Raw genomic sequence first — 23,512 nt, forward strand, 5'->3', positions numbered from 1 at the left:
GGGGAGAGAGAGAGAGAGAGAGAGAGAGGCCACATGATTGAAAGCAATCTACTCTGGATGTGTGTATGTCTATATATATATAGAAAAAAAAGTCAACATTGAACTAAATAGTCTGAAAGGCTCAAAGCTACAGCAATTACAAATGAATACCACAGGAGAGATTCACAGGCCTATCACTCAGGGAAGCAAAAAAAGGAGGCAAGACTCTACATCTATCTGTATATCTGTGTATGAAAACCCAGGGAACAAGAGGCCTTGTTCATAAAAAGAGTACAACTAGCTCCTTAAGAATTTCCAAGGTCCAGTTCCAGTTCCCATCCTGCAATATTAAACAAGTTGAGATGAAAAGGTCAAGACAAGGCTGATCGTAAATGGGTCATATAAAACTGAGAATGGAAAATGGTATTACCTCCAACAGCCGGCTAATGCACGTAGACTCATGTAGATCGTCAGAGCAATCCAAATTCCAACAAAACCATTACTAGAAGACAGAAAGATTAAGCATACAATGCTCACTACAGCTACTAGAACCTGAAGAAAAAAGAGTGGAACATTTATCAGAACAAAATTAAATTGTGTTGTGTAGTTCTAATTTTTCTCCTCTAAATTGTATAAGTTACAGTGCTTCCATAACTGAAGTGGATGTTTAACTGTTTGGGGCCAGCTATTGACAATGCAACAGTCCCACCATCTGATTCACTGGATACTAATACAATACAGAATTCAATTATCCATCTGGGTCAAATTGTTTGACCAGGCTATTCAGATGGTCTGTCAAATTTTCAGCATTTTATGAACTATGTTTGTTTCTGATCTCCAACACAACCACCTGATAATGGCCATTGGTGATTCTGATAGTCTGACTGACCTACTCATATCTGGTTTTCTTGGAATACTGATGGTATGTAGAGTTGAACATTCTCTAACATGCTTACCATGGCGTATCCGGTAAAAGCAAAATCAGATGCTCCAAAGTTAACGCCATCATAAACAAAAGCCAAGGAATTGAGAGGCTGAGATGCTGCGACAAACTGGTGGATAGAAGAAGATAAATCCAGAATTATTTGCATTTCTGTAAATTAAATTAAAAACAAAATCTTCTGTGTTACGCTCATAGGCAGAAGGACATACCGGAAGGCCTATATGTATGACGTGAATAACATTAATGTCTCTTGTAAATATTACGGCTCCAAAATACAAGCCAAGTCCAATAAAGATTGCAAGCCCCAACCCCAGTACCAAACTCATCTGCAAAATTGTTTCATCCACAACTTTTAGAATAAATCATGACATGTAAGAGAAAAAGAAACAGATTTGATTCTTCTGTTGACAAATGATGCACCTGCAATACCCGGGCTGCAGTGGCTTTTGCTTTTTCATAATCCTTTTCAGCAAATGCACTTGCAAGTATTGCCTGAAAGAGCATGAGAACATTCAGTGTACAGAATCTGATATGAAAGTAAGAAAAGGAAGACTAAATAAATTGGTAAGTGAAAGCATTGGTTTTTGGATAAAGGAGAGCTCAGAATGGAAACTCAACAATCCTAAGAAATAGTGACTGATAATGATGAGTGATTGTTTTTGTTAAAGAGGAAGATCTGAAATTTGAGGCGAGACATTTTCCAAACACAGGAAGAAAGCATATTGAACAGAGTTTGTGATCCAAAATGGATGCACTAAAGTTACAAATAGAGAATGGATTATCATAAACTCAGTGGATCCAGCTCATCAGTGTCTATGATAATTCAAGTTGTTACTGTGGTGCTTTTGTTTAATTGAGTCTGCTTAACAACCAAATTCCTTAAAAAATTGAATTCTCACCAAGGACAGTTGTGGGTTTCTTACCTGTCCAGCAACTGCCAATCCATCAGCAAGAAGAGATGTTGTCAACCAGACCTGCAGGCAGATCTGAAATGCAGCCATTGGAGTTGGACCTTCCCGTGCAGCCATTGATGCTGCCAGGGTAACACAGAATGTTACTGCAATGACCCTCATAAGGAGCAGAAAACCTGGTTCCAAGTACAAAAACAGAGTAAGACAAGGGTCTACTAAAAGAACAGCATCAGAAAAACTGAATTCTTCATCTGGAAATAGATTGTCATTGGAATCAGAAACAGGGCAAAGAAACAACATCACTAAAAATAAGCATTTGAGAGAGCGGTCTAGCTATTTGGCATTCCGAACATGGTTAGGTTTAAAACCAACATTACAGAATTATGAGAATCACTTTTCAACAATTTAAAACCGAACGTATGCATTGTCATCATTAACAGAAAACATCTCAACTTGAGAACACTGTTCTGTTTTCGATATATTAACTGTCACAAATTATGAGCTATGGTGTCCTCTGCTACAATTATAAACTACAGGCCACAATGCATATTACTGAAGACCATCAGAAGCTACATACCGAAAGGTCAAATTCCAAAAGGAAAAGAACTAACAAGATCTTCTTCTCTCTTTCATTCTCTGGTGGATGGTGGGAGGGAGGAAGTTTATCGAAGTTAAAAGCTTCCTTCTTTCATTCACATATGGTTTATTAGAAGTTTCTCAATAATATCAAAGGTCTATATCAACTTGATTCCTAATAAATTGAATGACATGTAGCATTTCATATGTGTTGAGTTTAGGAGAACAAGAAAAAGTACTAGTAAGTATGAAATATGTTTCATATGCATGTTCAGTTTGTAACTTAGGTAATCCTTTGATCAAACTTCCAACCTGCTGAAGGAATCGCTCTATCTTACAAAAAATTATCCATTCAAATTTCTCTAGTTTATACATATCAAAAAATGAATCCATAACTCTGGATTTCGAAAATTGCCATATTAAAGTGTGAAAGTTCAAAACATGATATTTCATAAAAAACCTTCAAGTGAAGAGAAGATGAATGAAGACGAACTGGTAGGAACTTTAATAATACAGAAAAAAAGGCCCTTACCATTTTTAAGAAACCTGCTAAATTGTAGGTCTTTAATACTTGGAGGTAACAGTTCAATTTGTTTCATTAATCTCCACAACAGAATGACAGCAATGAAGTACCTAAAGATAGGAAACTTATGTGAGAAAATCATCATAATAATAATATGATCTATCCATTAAATAATAATAATAATAATAACATTTTGAATTGCAACCAGATATGACTTACTGAGAAATGACATGGGCAAGTGCTGCACCACTGACCCCCAAATGGAAAACGAACATCAGTACAGGGTCTAGAATTATATTTGTTAGATCCCCTGCCACTGAATCAAATAAGATTAAAAAATATGCATTAGATGTAGGGTATACGTATACACTGTAATAATGGTGAAAGTTTGGGGCAAGTATACATACACATGCATACCGAAAACAAAGACTTCCACTTACCAGTAGCAAATAAAGGAGTTTTCGTGTCCTTAAATCCTCGAAAGATCCCTTGCATGGCCAAAGAAAGAAGAACAGCAGGAGAACCAAGTGACCTTAATGTCAAGTACCTTAGAGCTGGGGTCATCATAGGGGAGCCCTGTTTATAAATAATATCAAAATAAGTTAATGATAGTTCATAGCCATGGAAAGGTCAAAGAATTAGAACAAAGCTATATGCTTTTTTTTTTCCGGTAAAGAAGCTATAGGAATTTATGACCCTCAATATTCCTAGTGAGAACACTTACAGATTTCACACCCATGAATCTCAAGACTGGTTTTGATGCGAAAATTAGGAATATGGTTTGGAGAAGGCCAAGTATCCCGCCGATAACCAATGCTGATGACGCTGATGGAATATGCCTCTTTTCATGCTTAGTTTTGGATTTTTTTGACTTTCCAACAATATTTGAAGATGGCTGGCATGCAGTTTTTTCAGTATCTGAAACAGAGACATACTCAAATGAGTTATTTTCTGAAGAGATTGAATTATCTAGGCTGTTATTTACCAATTAAAGAAGAAACTGAATTAAATTGGAAGAAAAGAAAGAAATCTCATTATGGGGCACCTTAATGCAATCTATTTTCTTAGTCCATTAAAATTGGACACATACCACATTCTGGATCAAACTCCTTCATTTCTTTGCATGTGGCCAACCCCTTTTCTAAATTTTCAGTTTCTTGTTCATCAGCATTTATTCTTGCAACAGTTTCTTCCTCCGCAACAAAAGAAGTTGTGATGCTAACAAGTGGAAATATTGTTACCCTTGACACTTGATTAAACACAGCAATAGAGACTCCCACAGCAGCTAGCTCTACAGGACCTATAAATTTCAGATAAAGACAGAAACTTTATTAGCTATGAAGGAAACCATTAATGGAAAAGTCCCGTAACAGCAAGAGAAATTGGACAATAAATCAATAACATAGTGCATTAATGAAAAATCATATAGAAGCATAAAAATTTCAAACAATTACGGCTACAGATCAAACATTAGCTCATTTGAGTAAACATATAGAGTGAAGAGGACGTACCTATTCGTCCGATGAATGCCGTGTCGATCAGGGAAGCAATGGGGTCAGCTGTTAAAGCCAGTGCTGCAGGAAATGCAATCCGTAATATCTCCATGCCCAGCTCATCCTTCTTCAAGACACGGCTGGCCATGAAATTGCAGAATCCCACATTAGCACTGTTAAAATATTTTGTTGTTTGTATTCTTCCTTTTCAGTTAAACAGAAAACATCTACAGGATTCCAATCCTCTAAGAAAGAAGTGAAAACAGAATTCAATAGAGAAAAAAAAAACAAAACATTTTGTTCTGATATCAAGGTGGGAGACTGTAAATCTAGAACTGCATGACCCTGCATTAGCTTTGGTAAAATCATTTGTTGTTTCTTTTATTTTCACTTATAAAAAAACCACTCCAAGACTCTATTTTAAACATGAAAACAATAGAAAAAGAACCCAGAAAGCAAAGCATTTTATGTTGATACCTTGCATCCTTGAAGATAACAAAAAGGGGTATCTTCCTCTTCTTTCCTGAAAGAGTGGTCTCCTCTGTGCTAACTGGAGCCTCCTCTGAGCCAACTGGAACCTCCTCGGCGTTGGAGACAGGTGGAACCTCTTCAATTACTGCTGGTACTATAACTTCGGCCATTAATGGACACTCTAAATCAAATGCTCCTCAGATGTACTCCTCAACGTGAATATGATGACTCTAACATGCAATGCTTGAAACAAGTCAAGTGCTACACCCTGCAATAGTTCATTTCCCAATCGATCAAAACAAAGAAAAAGCAAGAATGTTGTCATCAAACATTAGAATCTAACCATGCATGGACATGAACAGGGGATGTAAGGAGAATGAGATATGGTCAAGAAACCAGTGGGAGAGAGGAGCTAGCATGCAAAAACCCTGATAGAGTTTGAACTATTTAAAGCAAAGACTGCAGCATGAGCTTCCCTCAGTTCCAAATCCCCATTGCCAAAGCTTTAGTTTAGTGATTTGAGTCTAGAGATGCGAGCTAAGCAAAACAAATGAAGTATTCTCATGAAAATGAAGAGTGGATATAAGAAGGGATGAATGTGGTAAAGAAACTAATGGGTAGGGAGCAGCAGCATTCAATAACTAACCTTTTGAAGCAAGATCCAATACTGGTCTTGCTGAGTCTAGAGATGAGAGGCAAGCATAAAACAAGAGCTCTACTACCCATCAACATGAAACAGAGGATATAAGGAGAATGAATGTGGTGAAGAAACCAATGGAGGGTATAGTGTGGGAGTAGCATTCAAGTACCCATTTAAAGCAAGGTAGATTTGGAACTAACTTTAAGGGAAGGTTGCATAAAGAATTCCTCAGTTCCATGTCTTTGCCATTGCTGGTCTTTAAGTCAATGGTCCCATACTCTCTTTCTCAGTTTCTCTATTTCCTTCTCTTTTTTTTCTTTTCTTGGAAACTCTTGGATGAGGACTGCCACCAAGCGTGAGAATGCAATTTACCAATTACCAAACAAAAACAAAAAAAATGAGAAAGCAACGCCGCACACTTTCTCTCTTTCTCTCTTTCTCTCTTTCTCTCTTTCTCTCTTTCTCTCACATGCAGACAGAGAGAGAGAGAGAGAGAGAGAGAGAGAGAGAGAGAGAGATGTGGGTGGTTTCCTTCTCCTTCCCCGGAAAATACCTGAACCTGAAGGTGATGGGGAGAAAGACCCTAATGTCACCCAACTCTCTTAATTTTCAACATTGACGACTAATGTGTACGGTATTTTCTGATATATTCAGAAATGGAAAATGGCAAAATGGTCGCGGTACGTGTAGAAAAATAGAAATGCGAAATGTTCGCAGCTCAGTGAATGTTCACGTAAGTGATATGATTGACACGTGTTAAATATGTTAATCCTGCTGACAGAGTTGTAAACAGTTACAACTTTGTTTAATATTATTAATATTTAAATAAATAAATATTAAAAATCCCAATATAAGCGGACTCCTCTTTTCATTCCGCCTAGAAATCTCGAACCTCTCTTTCTCTCTCTTGTTGTTTCTTCTTCAAGGTTGTTCCTTCTTTCTTCTTCTTTTTTCACCGCTCTCCAGTCTAGTTGAGATTTTGTTTATCAATTTCAGTGAAGATTTGCATCCATGGTAAATTCTCATAGGTTAATAATATCTACCCAATAAGTAATAATAAAATCCTAGATATTCAACAGCTTTATTTACTTTATAAATTCAAATTTGTCTTTTGCCTTACATGCAAATTTTACTGTCCAAATCCCTTCCCTGATGATTAATATATAAACAAGGTATTTTGATATGTGTGGCCAAGTTTCTTATATGCTCAGTGTCTGAAAATAGTTATGTTGATTTTTTTCTTATCTCATCCTATTTTGAGAGAGAGAGAGAGAGAGAGAGAGAGAGAGAGAGAGAGAGAATTGTGATTTCCCAACAAAATCAAAGGAGGAGTCCACTTATAGGAATTATATTATTTATTTATTTATATAAAAAAATATTAGACAAGTTAAGTAACCACATCCGTCATCTCTCCACTCTAAAAACTAAGAATCAGTTACAATATAAAAAACTAATAGAATAGATGGTTTAGATTAATCTAAATTTAAATGGACGGTTAATATTAAAAGAAAATGAAAATAAGATTGCAATACGTACGTCCTGCTGCCACTCGCCCATGAAAAATAACCTATCAATGGGTCACGCCCCACGTAATAAGTACGGGGAAGACGTACGTCATAAATTATATTCGACTGACACTTGTACTAGCATGACCTCCTTCCCACAATCCCACTACAGTGAAACACATCCTTCCCACAATCCCACTACGTCATAAAGATTTTCCTTCATAACCCTCCCCCCCAATTGAAATTCATTTTTGAGAAAGATTTTCCGTTCAATCCCCCCACCCCAAAAAAATTATCTTCACACTTATGCATCGTTTGATAACGTTTCGTTTCTGCCGTTTCTGCATTTTCTTGTCTCCATAAACGAAGAAACATCTTAAAAAAATTTTGATAAAGTTATTCACTTTCACCCGTTTCTAGAAAAATAAATCAAAATTTAAGCTTATTTACAATTTTAGAAACGACTTTGACGAAACAAGTCGTCGTCTCTAGAAATGAATTTGAGAGAAAAAAAAAATTGTTGTGCCCGATAAAATTTTCAACTATTTAAAGCTAAAAAAAGACAATCGAACCCTCTCTCCCTTTTGGGCATCCGATGATACTATTGGGTTTTTAGTGGCATTATGTCAGCAAAAAACGTTTCGAGAAACATGTTTATCAAACACCAAAAAATCCGTTTTTGTTTATGAAAACATGAAAAACCGTTTTTGTTGTTTCTAGACACAGAAACAGCAGAAACGTTGTCAAACGGTGCCTTTATTGTCTTCTTGTGTGTTGGTCTAAATTGACATTCATCGAAGTGTAATGATGACTAGGAGTGAAATAGGGGTGAGTTTCTTAAAACCATAACCTAATCTTAGATTCTCAAAATTCAATTCAGACCCAATTCAATCCAACCCAATCCTCTTGGGTTCCAGTCCTAATTGACTCTGTCAGGGCCAGGACGCCAGGTTGGGTTGGCTGGGTTGAGTTGGGTTGGGTTAACCTTGGCTTCTACAATGGTTGGAATAACCTTGATTGACTTATTTTTACTATTCATATCTTATACATTAAAAAATTATAGAAAAAAAATACCAATAGGAGCCCTAAATTCTAATATAAAAGTTCATGGTTAAATTTTGAGCCGATTTGGGTGGGGTTGAGGCCTCAACCCAAATCTGACTCAACCCTAACATGCCCTTAGGGTCAAAAAAATTGGTACACACCCTGGTCAGGCTCAAGATGAACAAGGACGAGTTTGGATTGCTAAGGCCAAACTTTCACCTCTAATGATGACCATTGATTGGAATCTTTCAATAATTCTTTTTTAATGATAAGAATTAATACGAAAAACAAAAAAATGGAAGGTTTAGAAAGACTAGACAAAACATAAATATATCCTAACTTTTTTGGATAATGAAAAAATGGTGCTCCATGATAGTGATCATAGCCCCGGATATGCCAAAACTTGAACCCACAACTAGCCGACTCAAGTAATGATAAGTTGATTGTATTTCCACTACTAGACTACCAACCTCACTGATAAATATATTCTAACTAAGAAGTTAGGAATTAACTCATTGAACTCAAGTGGAGAGAATCAAGACTCATAAATTTCTTCCCTATTGGTACAATAAAATTCATAGGTACGTGTCAGTTAAAATATGATTTCCCTTGGTGGTTATTTTTTTATTAAAAAAAAAAAAGAAAAAAAAAAAGAAAGGAAGATTGGTACTTCAATCTCCAAGAATTGTTGGGGAAGAAATGGAGGATCTATAGGGTAGATCTCTCTCACTGCTTTCTAAATAAAAAGGATACACTTGTCAACAACATACATATTACAAACAACAAATGGAGGGAACAATTGAACATGGCTCCATCTACGGTCTGGTCCACAGAATAATATCTCTCTCTTCTCCTTTTTATGGTTTTTAATTCTCTATCGGTACTTGGAAGCCGTTTTCTAGTACGTGGAAGCATTGGAAGCATAGATTATTAACTAATTAATATAATACTTTCTGTGGTTTTCTCTGTATCCACAGAATCGCCGCCGCGTGTACAAGTACCGGTGCCACTAACCACGGCTTCTCGATTCCCGAAAAGGAAAGATGAAAAAAAATTAGGACCCAAGGTCCACGAACTAATACCTTAAATCCTCACTTTAAACTTTAAAAAAAAAAAAAAAAAAGAGAGGTTGATTTGGAATCTTTGATAAATAGGATTGTTGGTCGGTTCGGTTTGTTTTGGATTTGGTTTGATCTGATTTCAATCGGTTTTTATGTGAACCTTGGGCTGGTTTCGGGTTCTTCGTATATACTGTATTTAAAAATACTAGGTTTTTTCTATTAGTTTTGGTGTGAGTTTTACATTGGTTTCGGTTTCTCTCAATTTAGTTCAATGTTGTTTTCTACCAGTTTTGTGAAACCCCAAACTACGATCAAATTGATGGTTCGTCAGTCCAACTAATGTGGGCTGGAAATTGATACTCTTTAAGAGAAGGAATCGACACGTCTGATTACCCAATTAACAACTAACAAAGAGCATCATATGTACTAACTTCTTGTAATAGGTAGACTTGGGCTTGGATACCATGTTAGAGAGTCCAATTCCAAAACCTTAAAACATTGGGTGGAAAGAGCTCCTCAAGTATATAAAATCAATAAGAACATGAATGAAAACATGTGAGACCATAACTTTATAACTTCCAACATCTCTATATACCTACCCATCATGTGAAGTAGATCTTTTAGTGAATCATAAAAAGATGACGGCACTCTAAATTATTCAAAGTGGATTAAATTACACACACACACACACACACACACACACATATATATATATATATATATGTGGATTTTATATGAAAGATTCTCCCGGCCACTGGGGTTCTATGCTTATCTATCTCCTTTACACATGAAATAACTTCGATATCCTTAAACATGCCATACTCCCTACTATCTCCTCTATAACAACTTGCTCAAAGAATCCTTTGTTGTAGTTTATCTAAGTGAAGAATATAGCTAGGGTGCCTAACCTTGTACCTTTTTTTACTACTCCACTAGATCAAACATCTATCTCCTCTATAACAACTTGCTCAAAGAATCCTTTGTTGTAGTTTATCTAAGTGAAGAATATAGCTAGGGTGCCTAACCTTGTACCTTTTTTTACTACTCCACTAGATCAAACATGTGGACCCAGTGCATATATATCTATATATCTATATATATATATATATATATATATATACACCCTTTGTGAATCTAAGGTGGTTTCTCATCACCCAAAAAAAAAAAAAAAAAAAATCTAAAGTGGTCTCTCTCATATATGAAATGAATGGATTGTTGGAGTATGTTAAGGGGTAGTAAATTTGGATGCAGAGTAGTTTGGTCAACTAGACGGTTTGTGGAATCTACCACTTAATCCGTCAAATTATCCTCACCTAAAGTAGAGTAGTGACATCAAAAGATTATAAAATTTAGATCTTTTCACAACAATATTATTAAAGCATGGAAAGAGCAGTGTGAAGCAGGTTCTTCTTCTCTTTTTGACTGCTACAAAAGAACAGTAAAGATGAGATCATTTATAGATGGAACCTGTCCATGCTACTACCTGTGGGAGAGAGGCCAGATGAGTTCAGGAAAGCTATTTAGTGGAAAATAAAATATAGATGGAACCTGTCCAGGATATTTCTGGGTCAGATGAGATAAAAAAGAAGGAGGCCTTATCTGTATGGTATGGGAAGCAAAAGATAAATGGGATAAAGAGGAAGACAAGATGATCCAAGGGACAAAACCTAATAATTAATTAAGTAAGGACTACGGAATATGGAGATCCCAAGTGGAGAAAGACTTAAGAATCGAGAGAGATCTCCACAATTGGACAGAAAGTCCGGTGTTGTTCGTTGAAGGTGGATCCTTTTTGGGAAACTTCATTGGAGACTGGAATTTATTTTTTTTAATTGTTAATTGGGGTTTAACATTATAGAAATGCTAATTAAGCTGCTCCTCTTCGTCAATAGCTACTTCATTACCTTTTTAGTTATTTTATTCACCGTTAGAGAGAGAAATTAGGTAGGGCGAGGGAAGTCCAAAGTCCAAACACCAAAACAAATGAAAGACAAGTTAGGGGAAAAACTGCCATTGAAACATGGCAGGATAAGTCGGATCAAAATCTTCTGTTTTTCTCATCCATATTTTTCCTTGTTTTGTTACCTACCGAACGCGACACATGGACAACAAGGAGACCAACGGTCAAGATTGGGTGAGAATTATTACATCTGGTGCGTTGGTCTTAAAGTTGTCCACGTGTCACGTTCTGCAGGTAGCAAAACAAGGAAAAACAGGGATGAGAAAAACAGACGATTATTTTCCGGATAAGTCGGTGCTTGCATGCACCAACCCTTTCTGAATCACTTGTTAGACTTTTTTTATTTTATTTTATTTTTTCATAATATCTAAAATCTATTACGTTTGTCTCAAATTCTTGACCCGTTTTAAAAATTGACCTACTCCGATGTATTTTGGTGGCCATTTGTATGGAAAGTTTTTTGAGATCTGTGATGGAAGCAAAGGGGTTGGGTCGATAGGCCCAAGCTCGGAGCTAAGGGTGTCAAATCAGAACCGAAACCAAAAACCAAATCTAGATCCGGACCGAATACCCTGAACCAAATCCAACCCATTATAATATAGTTAAATTTTGGATCTGAAATAAGTATTTGTAATTCAGTTTGGTCCGGATCTGGATTTATGCCAAGAACCGGCAATTCTAACCAAAACCGGACCGGATAACCTAATGTCCACCTTTTCCTCTTTAACTAAAAACTTGACGTTACTTATATGGAAACCCAATATATTCAATCACCTAAATGATAAATCATCTCATAGAGTTTTAATTATAGTCCAACTCTAAAACCCTCTTTTTTTTTTTTGTTGCATTGGGACTCATGAATCATGAGTTAAACAATCTACTAAATTGTAACTCTTCAAGTTTGAAGTATTCTATTCTTCCTCTTCTCTGCATATTGTATTTTAAAGTAGTAAAATTAACGATATTAGAAGTTCAATAGATGATTGATAGCCCATGATTTTTTTTATTATTATTATTCTTTTGTTGGGGAAGACCAATAACATAGTAAATAAACATTTATATTTTGTCTTATGAATAGCAGTTGCATAACAAAATCGAATTTGAAACTGGATACTGTAACCAAATAAGAACCGAATACAAAATCCAAATAGGAACCAGAATCGGATCGAAATCGGATAGGTTGAGTACGAGTACCAATTTTCAATAGGTTGAGATTGAAGCAACAACTGTATACCCTTCATATGGGTGAATGTACTTCTATTAAATTCCATATATCTGAGTTCAATTCTATTGTTACTAATTTGAAAATGATAGATGTTAAAATAGACGATGAAGATTTGACCCTATTATTATTATGTTTTTTGCCTCCATATTATAAGCATTTTTAGGATACCATGAATTATGATAGAAAGACAATCTTTATTGAAGATGTCAAAATGAATTTGTAAAGCAACTAGAAGATTGATGATGAATTGACGTCCACCAATAAATCTGATGGTGTTAGTTTGATAGCTAGAGGGAGAACGAATAAAAGAGGTTCAGATGGTGACAAAAAATAGGCTAGATCAAAATCTAAGCATAAGAATTTGACCTGTAATTATTGTAAGAAAAATAGACATATTAAATCTGAATGTTATAAGCTTTTAAATAAGTAGAAAGTAGGTGGTGGGGCCCAAAATCAACAGAAGAAAGATGATTCTGCAGAAGCTAGTATTGTTGAAGTGGAGAGTGAGTTTGATATGCTTTTGGTGACTGATGATAGGTCAGATCACAGGATGAATGAATTCTTGACTTTGGTTGTTCCTATCATATGTGTCCCAATCGTGAATAGTTTTCTACATATGAATCAAGTCAAGGCGGAATTGTGTTGATGAAAAATAATGCTTCTTGTAAGACTACTGGAATGAAAACGATCAATATCAAGATGTATGATGGCATAGTCAGAACTTTGTCTAATGTTAGGCATATCCTTGATTTGAAGAAGAATCTCATCAGTTTAGACACTCTTGATTCAAATGAGTGCAAGTATAGAGCTGAAGGTGGAGTCATGAAGATCACCAAGGGTGTTCTCTTGTTGATGAAAGGAATCAAGGTTAATAGTTTGTATGTGTTGTAGGGTACCAATCACTGGGTCTGTTGCAACAGCTTCATCATATATGTCTAAATTAGATGTCACAAATTTATGATACATGAAGTTAGGTCATATGAGTGAAAGAAGGATGACATCATTAAGTAAAAGGGGCTTGTTGTGTGGTCAGAGTACAGGAGCAATGGAGTTCTGTGGGCATTGTGTGTTTGGGAAGCAGAAAAGAGTCAGTTTCAGTATTGCTATTCACAAGACCAAGGGAACTTTAGACTACATTCATTCAGACCTATGGGGGCCCTCCAGGGTTGCTTCAAAGGGGGCTGGTGCAAGGTACTTGCTTAGTTTCATTGATGATTTCTCTAGGAAGGTTTGGGTCTATTTCTTGAAGCATAAAAATGAAGTATTTGTCACTTTCAAACAATGGAAGAATTTTTCTGAGAAACAGACTGGGAAACAAATTAAAATGTAGAGAACCGATAATGGCCTAGAGTTTTGTGAAGGTGACTTTAATGAGTTTTGTAAAAATGAAGGTATTGCAAGACATCATACAGTTGTTAAAACACCTTAGCAGATTGCAATGGTAGAGCGTATGAATAGAACCTTGATAGAAAATGTGAGGTGTATGTTATCAAATGTAGGATTGGGAAAGGAGTTCTGGGCAGAAGCAGTTAACACAGTAACCTTGTTGGTGAATCCATCTCTTTGCACAGCTATTGAGTGCAAGACTCCAGAAGAAATTTGGTTAGGTAAGCCTGCAGACTACTCTAATTCAAAAGTATTTGGATGTTCAACTTATGCACATGTGAATAAAGGGAAGTTAAAACCTAGCGCTAAGAAATACATTTTTCTTGGGTATAGATCGAGAGTGAAGTGATACAGGTTGTGGTGTCCTAATCCAAAGTCACTAAAATTTCTTATTAGCAGAGATGTTACTTTTGATAAATCATCTATGTTGCATCCTAGGAAAGAAGCTCATATTTATTATGATGAAGGTTAAGAAAAATCTAGAAAGAATGTGGAGTTTGAAATTGGTGGTTCATCTTTAAAAAAGTACAATCTACTTCAGTTTAGTTGCCTACTTTTACTGAAGGAGATGATGTTTAAGAGAATCAAGAAGAAGAGCGGTACAACATTGCTAAGGATAGACCAAGGAGGAATATTAGACAACCACAAAAGCATGGGCATGCTGAATTTGTTGCTTATGCATTATCTGTTACAGATACAATTGAAAATAATGAGCCTGCAACATATTCTGAAGTTGTTACTTCAATTGATTCTATGAAATGGTTGATTGTCGTGAATGAGGAGATGAAATCTCTTCATAAAAATCAGACTTGGGAGCTTGTCAAGCCTAGAACAGGGAAGAAAATTGTTTGTCGCAAATCAAGAAGAAGGAATCTGCCTCAGGTGTTGAAGATGCTAGGTACAAGGCACATTTGATTGTAAAGGGCTACAGTCAAGTACAAAGAATTGATTTTAATGATGTTTTCTCACCTATTGTTAAGCATAGTTCTATTCGTGTTCTACTTGCTTTAGTTGCTATGCATGATTTAGAGTTGGAACAACTTGATGTGAAAACAACATTCTTGCATGGTGAACTAGAAGAATAGATTTATATGCATCTACGTGAAGGGTTTGTTATTGAAGGTAAGCAGGACCATGTATGCTTGTTGAAGAAGCCCCTATATGGTTTGAAACAATCTCCTAAACAGTGGTATAAAATGTTTGATTCAATTATGACTAGTTTTGGATACTCCAAGTGTCAATATGACTGTTGTGTTTATTTCAGAAAGCTCTTTGATGGGTCATTCATATATTTATTGCTTTATGTTGATGATATGTTGATTGTAGCAAAAGACAGGAATGAGATCAACAGGTTGAAGGAAAAATTAAGTTCTGAATTTGAGATGAAAGATTTGGGGGGCAGCAAGGAAGATTCTTAGTATGGAGATCAAGAGGGATAGAAAAGCAGGGAAGCTGTGGCTATCTCAACAAAAGTACATTGAAAAGGTATTGAATCATTTTGGCATGAAAGATGCCAAACCTATAAGTACTCCTCTTGCATCTCATTTTAGACTTTCATCTGCTCTATCACTTAAGACAGATGAAGAGGTGGAGTACATGTCACGTGTTCCATACTCTAGTGTAGTTGGCTCCGTTATGTATGTTATGATTTGCACTCGTCCTGACATTTCACAAGCTGTTAGTGTGGTGTGTAAATATTTGTCATGTCCAGATAAAGCTCATTGGGAAGCAGTGAAGTGGATACTTAGATACTTGAAATGGACATCTGGTGTTTGTTTGGAGTTTAGGAGGAATGGTGATAGTTTATCTGGTTATGTTGATTAAGATTATGCAGGTGATTTTGACAAGAGGAGGTCACTCATAGGCTATGTATTTACTCTTGGAGAAAGTACGATTAGTTGAAAAACTACTTTACAGACAACAGTTGCATTATCTACTACTGAAGCAGAGTATATGGTAGTGACTGAGGCAATTATTTGGCTTAGAGGTTTGTTGGGAGAACTCAGCATGGATCATGGGGTGACTATTGTCCATTGTGATAACCAGAGTGCTATTCACGTGACTAAAGATCCGATGTATCATGAGAGGACCAAGCATATTGATGTTCGATATCATTTCATAAAAGAGATAATTGCTTAAGGTAATATTCAAGTGTTAAAGATTGGTACTAAAGACAATCCAACTGATATGTTGACTAAGCCTTTGTGTGTCGGTAAGTTCGAGCATTGCTTGAACTTACTTGGTGTTTTCGTGTTTGAGTTCAACCCTTTGGAGGGCTATTGGAGAAGATGAAGATTTTAGCTATTTGTTTATTTGTTGGAGGAGAATTCAAGCCAAGGTGGAGATTTGTTAAGTTTGTCTTGAATTCTTGACCCATTTTGAAGATTGACCTGCTCCGACATATTTTGGTGGCGACCTGAATAAGAAATTTTCTGAGATCTATGATGGAAGCAGAGGGGTCGGGCCGATAGGCTCAAGCCTAGAGCCCATCACTGATCTCGTCTGGGGGTGCGGGGGTGTAGGTTCGACCAGATCGACCACTACCCGATGGGTCGACCAGCAACTTGGAGTATATAATGTACTGTTGCTTGTTGAGAAAGTCATTGTATTTTGGGGGTTTTTCAAGCTAGGGTTTCAGGGTGAGTTTTCTCGCCGCTGCTTGGGTGTAATCTCTCTTCTGCATAGTGAAACATCTTCTTCTTTGCCTGAGGATGTAGCACACCACCCTGGTGTGTGAACCTCGTTAAATCTCTGTGTTGTGCCGATCTATTGTCTCTTTATTTTTCGTATTTCTTGGTGTTTGATCTAATAAAACCTTATCCCAATTTAACAAAAAGAATATATGAGTATTTATGCAAAAAGATTGATGGATTATGACTAATTATAATAAGTGACATTGTTAACTTGATACACTACTAAAAATCAATCACATGCTAATAACAACATATTATAATAAGATATCGGCTGTCTATCTGACGTATTATATAGATCAGTAAAACCAAATAATCCTACATGCATTGTATCCACCACAAAGGCAATTTATCACCCAATCTATTTTTATGAAAGGAGAAATGATATAACAAATTCTGACAACCCTGCTAAACATGACAGTAACAACTCGAACACATAACTTCGCATTGAAAATTATGTAATCAACACACAACTCATCGTCCGAACAATGGCAAAGTGCTACAGAATTTGACAACAGGAGTATTTTGATCTTGATAATTGACTAATGTCTTAATTATTAATTAATGCATAATAATATTATGGCAGAGGGTAAATAAGCGGCCTAGAAGGGTACACCAATGAGAAGTGACAAAGGTTTTATAAATAGGAGGACTGAGGTGAGAGAATTCTAATGTACCCTGGACCGCTTATTCAGAGAACATTTTCTTTATTTTTAATTGGAAAAAATCCCCTGTGTTGCTAAGGTTTCCAATGGCCCCTCACTTGATAATTTTTTTATTTTTTAAAAATAATTTTACCCTAAAGAGAGGCTATTTTATAGTCTCTACTGCTTATCCAATCCAAAGACTATTATTAATGGTGGAGTGTAGGATCAGATCCCATCCCGCAAAGCAAACTGTTACGCCAACACGCCACATGCAATAAAACACATGGGTTGGGTGGAGTAAAGACATGCACTAACTGATCGTAGACCAAAGAAGCAATAGTGCTCGTAGATAAACTCAAAAACTTAATACTAAAACGCATTAGCATGCTTTGATGTGGAAGCGCATTTTCTTGTTGGGTGTGACTGACATGAGAAGCTTCCATTCACGCCCTGTGCCTATCATGAGAGGTATAAGATACCCTAATGGCTTAGAAAACCCTTGCCCATCTATAAGGATCCTGATCCTCTCAAGTGGGAGAGTTGGGTGTGCACCCCAAAGGACTCCTAGCCATTGGATGTAGCCAGGCTTTCCCCCGAGAAGATCGAATCCTATAATAAACCTGTCTAAGGTAATAGTGGCCCAGATAGAGATAGACTGGTAGAGTGGTTTTTTTTTTTCTGATGAAACACACATGAATCTTCTGCTTGAGGTCTTCAATTCAATTTCAGAGTTCAAACTTTAAGGTCAGAAAGCAAAGTTGGCATAGGATAGTGGGTTGTTAGTTAAATGGAGAACGACCCAAACCCAGAAATCAAATCATAGATTTAAAGTGAGGTTTTAAAAGAGGAAGCTAAAGCTACTGTTCTAATTTTATATAAAAGTGAGAAGACAATACGAGACAAGAAAAGAGAGTCTAAGTCTTTCCTTTTCTCTAATCGTAGCTATAATTCACCACTGTTAGCTCTTTTTAAGTAATCAACTAAGAAATAAGAAAAGATATTATTAGTGCGGTCACTTTGTCACCACATCAGCTTTTCTATCTTCCAATCCTTTATAATACATACTCCATTTGCTCTTTTGCATGCCCATTAACTATTATTATAAACCATAACCATGTTTAATTATAGTAATGCTTTATTTCAGACGAGGATGGCTAAAAGTTTGGTTAAGTTGCAGACCAGATATATATAGCTTTCAGGGTGGAGAGAGGAATTGGAGTTGCTTTCTTCACTCTATGATTATCCTGAATGGATGCAATTTCCCTCCTAAATTGGTGCTGTGGTTGAAGTTGGAGGTGACGTATACGGAGAAAGCTAAGCTTTTGTCAATAAGCTAATCAATAAAATTATCTCATATAGATTATTGCTAGCCGCAAAGCTCGGTTAGCATTAAGATCTGATCAGATTATTGGTTGTGGCAAAAAAAAAAGGAAAGGGGGGTGGGGGGGGAGAGGGAGCTTTGGATCTGCTTTTCCAATGGAAAAAAAACAGAGAGCCAAAAATGATGTTGTTGGCAGTGGCTAAGAGATACTTTTCGCATAGATTATTGTGGGACCCCAAGTCATCAAGAGAAAATCTTCTAGAAATCCCTTGTCAATGAATTTGTAATTTCTTAATTTTTTTTTTTTTCACTTGTATGTTAGAATGCTATAAGGGTAAACAAGTAATTTAATAATTCATTCAGAATTATACACCTGATGACAGAATAATTATGGTTAGTTGAGGGTAAAAATGTAATATTTTGTCCAATCGTCATGACCCAGGCTCCATGGGTGGTTGTGGTAGTGGGATAGGGGAAGGAAATGGGAAAGCGGCATGAGGGTAGAGGCAGAGGGGGAGGAAGTGGTGGAGGCTGAGGTAGTGAGGATGGAAGGCAAAGGAGATGAAAGGGTAACGTGACAAGTGACAAAGGTTATGAATAGTGGTGGCGGTGAAGGAGGAGGAGGAGAAAGAAAGAAGATGCAGGGATTAGGATTTGCGTAACAGTCATACTCCAATGGAGACTGGAGAGAGAGAGAGAGAGAGAGAGAGAGTAACAACACCATCATCAACTATCACAATCACAAGAAGAGAGTAAAAAATGAAAATCTCACACGTCCCTGATTCATAGATTTAGAAGCCACTTTCTCTCTCTTTTAATAGATTATGTTAAAGGAAAAGAGAAATCTACATGTTACCTACTTATATTGACATCTTACTTATCAAACTAATAACAGACAATGGAACACTATATATTTGATAAAGAGAGAGAAGAGAATCTATATAATTAATGAAAATATAGAAAGAGAAAGAATGTGACAGAAAATATATATATATATATATATATATGCATATTAACAGATTTCTGAGTGTCGTGGGCTCATTCAAATCTAACTAATTACAGATTTCTGAAACTCAAAACCTGCAAACATTTCATGATTGGAAACCCTAAACCCAATAAGTCACAACTGGGTTGTTGGCTGTCAACCTAAGAATAGTAGATCCGAAACTGAGGAACAGGATACGAATCTGAACTAAGAGAAAGATGAAGGAAAAAAAACCACCTTTCTGGCCATTAGAACAACTCCAAAAAGGTATTTGTTCTCTATGTATATTGTAGTTGAGTGAGTGTAATAATAATAATAATAATAAAATCAGTCTTTTTTCAATTTAATGGGGTGGGCTACATACATCCAATAGAATAATAATAATAATAATAATAATAACAACAACAACAACAACAACAACAACAACAACAACAACAACAATAATAATAATAATAATAGAGAGAGGAACAATATGTGGATGGAATCATAAAATTGTTTGTATTGGTTAATTTGGTACTGATTAAATAGTTTGGTTTTGATTTGATTCATTATAAAATTAGTATAAACCAAAATCGAGTTTAATATTATTTGATTCCAATTGAAACCGAAGATTATTTGATTCCGATTAATTGGTTTCATTTTAGTTCAGTTTGAAGTCAGTTCAATAACTTCTATAATATCAACAATAAATATAAAAATTATAAAATTATTGGGACACTAAAAACCCTAAACCCTCAAAATTCAAGAGTTTTACGGATGTAATGGTTTTGAATATTTTTCGATTTGCAATCAAATCAAACCATAATCAAAATCAAAACCAAACCAATTAGATTTAAATTTTGATTTTAAACAGTCGGTTTCTATTCCAATTCTAGATTTTGGGTTCACTTTTGACACCTTAATAGCATCGAAGTAAACATATGTCTAACTATGAGTGATTCGCTATCAGCTATCAGTCTTTGTCAAATATATCAATTCTATGTCTCTCTCTTTAGTCTTTACCCTGCATGTGGTGGGTGTCCTAATTAATAATCTATCTGAAGCCATGAATGTCTCCCTCATCGGAAAAGTAGCAACTAATCAATGAAAAAATATGCAAATAATTGGGTTGATAGTTGATACCACATACAAGCTTGTGCTTCTACTAGTGGTTGTGGCTGTGTGCGTGATGGCAACTCCAAGATTGGCGCACTCCTATCAATCTTGATTGATTTTAATTTCTAGCTACTAAACTCATTCTACAATTGTTTTTGAATTTTGAATACTGAGCCCAACTGCAGATCCTCTACCGTGACTGTAGGGGGTGGTGAGGGTCTCAGCCATCGGATGGACCCTCCTCACCACCTATAAGGGATTGTTAGAATTTGAATTTTCTCTAGCCGGCAGTACCTTTCAACCAAAACCCCATGGTTGGTGTGAGATGGGGTTCAATAAGGGTACAACTCTGATTGGAGAGGATTCAGACAAGATTGTGGGGCTTGATTTGAAGGTTGATGTTTGAGGAGAAAGATTTCTTTGGTTGTGGAAAAATAAAAACTCATGATCTTACTGTCATTATTGTACCTTCCTACAGGTTCAAGGTCTCCAAACTATATTTCTATTATTTATGATACCAATCCCAATCCATTAATGCTCCCGATGAAGACCTTATTTGTTGATGTTTTTGGAAAAAGTTTTCTTTCATTGTGGGAAATGGAAAACCCACGATTTGATTTTACCGTCATTATAATTTCTCCCTATTAGTTAAGGTCTCCAAACTACGCTTTATTTATGTTACGCTTCTCACCTCATTAATGCTAATGGTGAATGACCTTATTCATTGTGGATGAAGAAAATTCATTCTCGTTTTTTAATCATATTATTTAGAATTAGAAGAGGATCCAAATAATTAAAATGCATGGCTGGTTAGGTTTTTTCTTTTCAAAGTGCTTTTTATAATTTTTTTCCTAATTATTATTTATGTGTTTTCAATTTTAACTATTTTCAAATTCGTTTTGATGAATTGTGATTGATTGATCAAAACAAGACCAAATAAAAACCTGAATCCACATACTCTGCAGCAAACGATGAGATGTAATGAACATCGGAGGGTTGAGAGCATTTGGGCACATATCTTAAGGGATTTTCAATCACCCGATGCTCACTGCTCCAATGCGACGACTACTGACAATTTTCACACCAAAATCCCGAGCTCCATTTTGTTTCGTTGTTTGTACCCATTTCTATATCGATGAGAAGAAGTATTAGATGAATATGATTGAGATGAGACCAAGGTCATGATTAACCAAGCAGAATCGGCAATTTTGATTAAGCTGGAATCGATTTGAACCCTAAAAACCCATCTTGGATAAGACCATTTTTAACGGAAAGAATCGGGATCAGGCTCAGCTGATTCTGATTTGAATCAACCGATTGAACCAATGATTCCAAGTTTTAAACCCCAATTGCCTTATGAACTACCCTTTGTGAACTGAATTAAAAATCCAACAGCCTTTCCCAGACAGAGAGTGGGAAAAATGGAGTTTTCTTTAAATTGATCCCTACTAACATTAGAACGAACCAAATTACAAACAACAGAATCCTACATCTAGCAAGTAAGGCTCATTTAAAGACCTCTATGGACCAAAAAAATGCAAAACCATTTAACTGTGTTCTCATTGGGTTAAACTGAAAACCAACCTTCGATCCACTAACACCTTCTTAAGCTCATATGAGTTCCAAAATATTATCCACTAACACCTTCTTAAGCTCATATGAGTTCCAAAATATTATACTCAACACCTCACAATTAAGAGGTCATTCTCGTGAGACCCTGACCTATAAAAAATATATATATATATATTGTACATATTGCATTAGGAATTGGTTCTCATATGGCCTGTGATAGACACATGGAATTACTATGTGGCCCCTGATCTTTTCTCATGCACGTCATAATAAACTCTCAAGTTATATAAATGAAAACTTGTTTCAATAACTACCACACACAACACATGAGAGAGAGAGAGAGAGAGAGAGAGAGAGAGAGAGAGTATGAATTAAGTTCTCATATGAGAATCATTATCGTAGGATCTTAATTTATACAAATGAAATCCAACCTTGTTCTTGTTGTAGATTTCATTTGTGTGAATCAGGATCTTACCAGAATGATTATCGTACGAATACCTGATCCGCATTCGGAGAAAGAGAGAGAGATATATGGTAAATGTAAAAACAAAAGAGCAAAAGAGAGACATCAACATTATTTAAGTGGTAGATATAGTTATAAGCAGAAATTGAAGAAGCGAAGCAAAGCAAAACAAACGAAAGGAATAACTGAGCCGTACCTTAATGTTTCCATTGAGAGCTAAGTATTATGTAGTGACTCCTACCACTCTCTCTCTCCCTCCAAATCTCAATAACTTGATTTCACCAAACCCCCATATATATATGCCTTCATTTCCCTTTTCCACTCTGCACAGTCTACCAACATAAACAACAATACAAAAGGTATAAATACCAAACATTTTGTCCACATACGATTACCATCACTTGTTAGCTTAGTGGCTTATATTCTTTTCTTACCTTTATGCATGCAGCAGATCCCACCTTTTCTCTCTCTCTCTGTGGATTATAACTAACTTATCATCACTATAAAAAGGTGGTATAATGGTATAGGAGCACACCATTTGGATTAAAAAGAAATGCCAATTATTTTTTTATTCATATGGTTGATGAAATGTTTAGGGAAGCTAAAAAGAAAGTCCACCTTGTCATCTTCGTGTCAAATAAATGTAGGGTTAGAGCTACAAATTTCTAGTAGATCTAAGGCTATGGTTGTTTGTTGACGCCGCCATTTCCTTGATCCACAATATCTCAATCCAAATTATCCACTCTTACACCATACTCTAATGCGGGTCTTAATTTCTTTCATACCATTTTCTCTCTTCACTAACAATGAAAAAGTTGTTTCTAGCTACTTAAAAGACCCAACAAAAATACTTAAGACGATGAGTGGAATTACATGATTGTAGTGATAAAGTTAGCTTCAATGTGTCATTACTTTGAGCAATGTTGCATTTTATTAAGAGTGTAGGACTTTAATGAAAATCCTTTTAAATTTTTACGACAAAGCTTATATTATAGGGTAATTTACAATACCACCCCCTGAAG

The 23,512-nt window shown here is 35.9% G+C and overlaps 1 protein-coding gene across 4 annotated transcripts; it reads right to left on the reverse strand.

Moving 5' to 3' along the window:
- Positions 1–37: 37 nt before the first annotated feature.
- Positions 38–22,799, reverse strand: LOC122089820 (protein DETOXIFICATION 42-like). Of its 4 annotated transcripts, none has more exons than XM_042659519.1 (14): positions 22,687–22,799; positions 4,903–5,164; positions 4,444–4,565; positions 4,023–4,232; positions 3,657–3,850; positions 3,373–3,508; positions 3,152–3,248; positions 2,942–3,042; positions 1,846–2,009; positions 1,343–1,414; positions 1,132–1,248; positions 936–1,031; positions 410–531; positions 38–319 (listed from the first exon to the last, which is right to left on the reverse strand). In XM_042659519.1, the coding sequence occupies exons 2-14, from the start codon at positions 5,064–5,066 to the stop codon at positions 277–279; spliced, it is 1,638 nt and encodes a 545-aa protein (XP_042515453.1). In that variant the 5' UTR covers positions 5,067–5,164; positions 22,687–22,799; the 3' UTR covers positions 38–276. The 4 variants fall into 4 exon arrangements, with proteins under 4 accessions (XP_042515453.1, XP_042515450.1, XP_042515449.1 ...); XM_042659516.1 differs by lacking the exon at positions 22,687–22,799 and adding an exon at positions 5,737–5,888; XM_042659515.1 differs by lacking the exon at positions 22,687–22,799 and adding an exon at positions 5,543–5,724.
- Between the last annotated feature and the right edge of the window lie 713 nt (positions 22,800–23,512).

The sequence above is a fragment of the Macadamia integrifolia genome, chromosome 9, assembly GCF_013358625.1.
Source record: "Macadamia integrifolia cultivar HAES 741 chromosome 9, SCU_Mint_v3, whole genome shotgun sequence".
Lineage (NCBI taxonomy): Eukaryota > Viridiplantae > Streptophyta > Magnoliopsida > Proteales > Proteaceae > Macadamia > Macadamia integrifolia.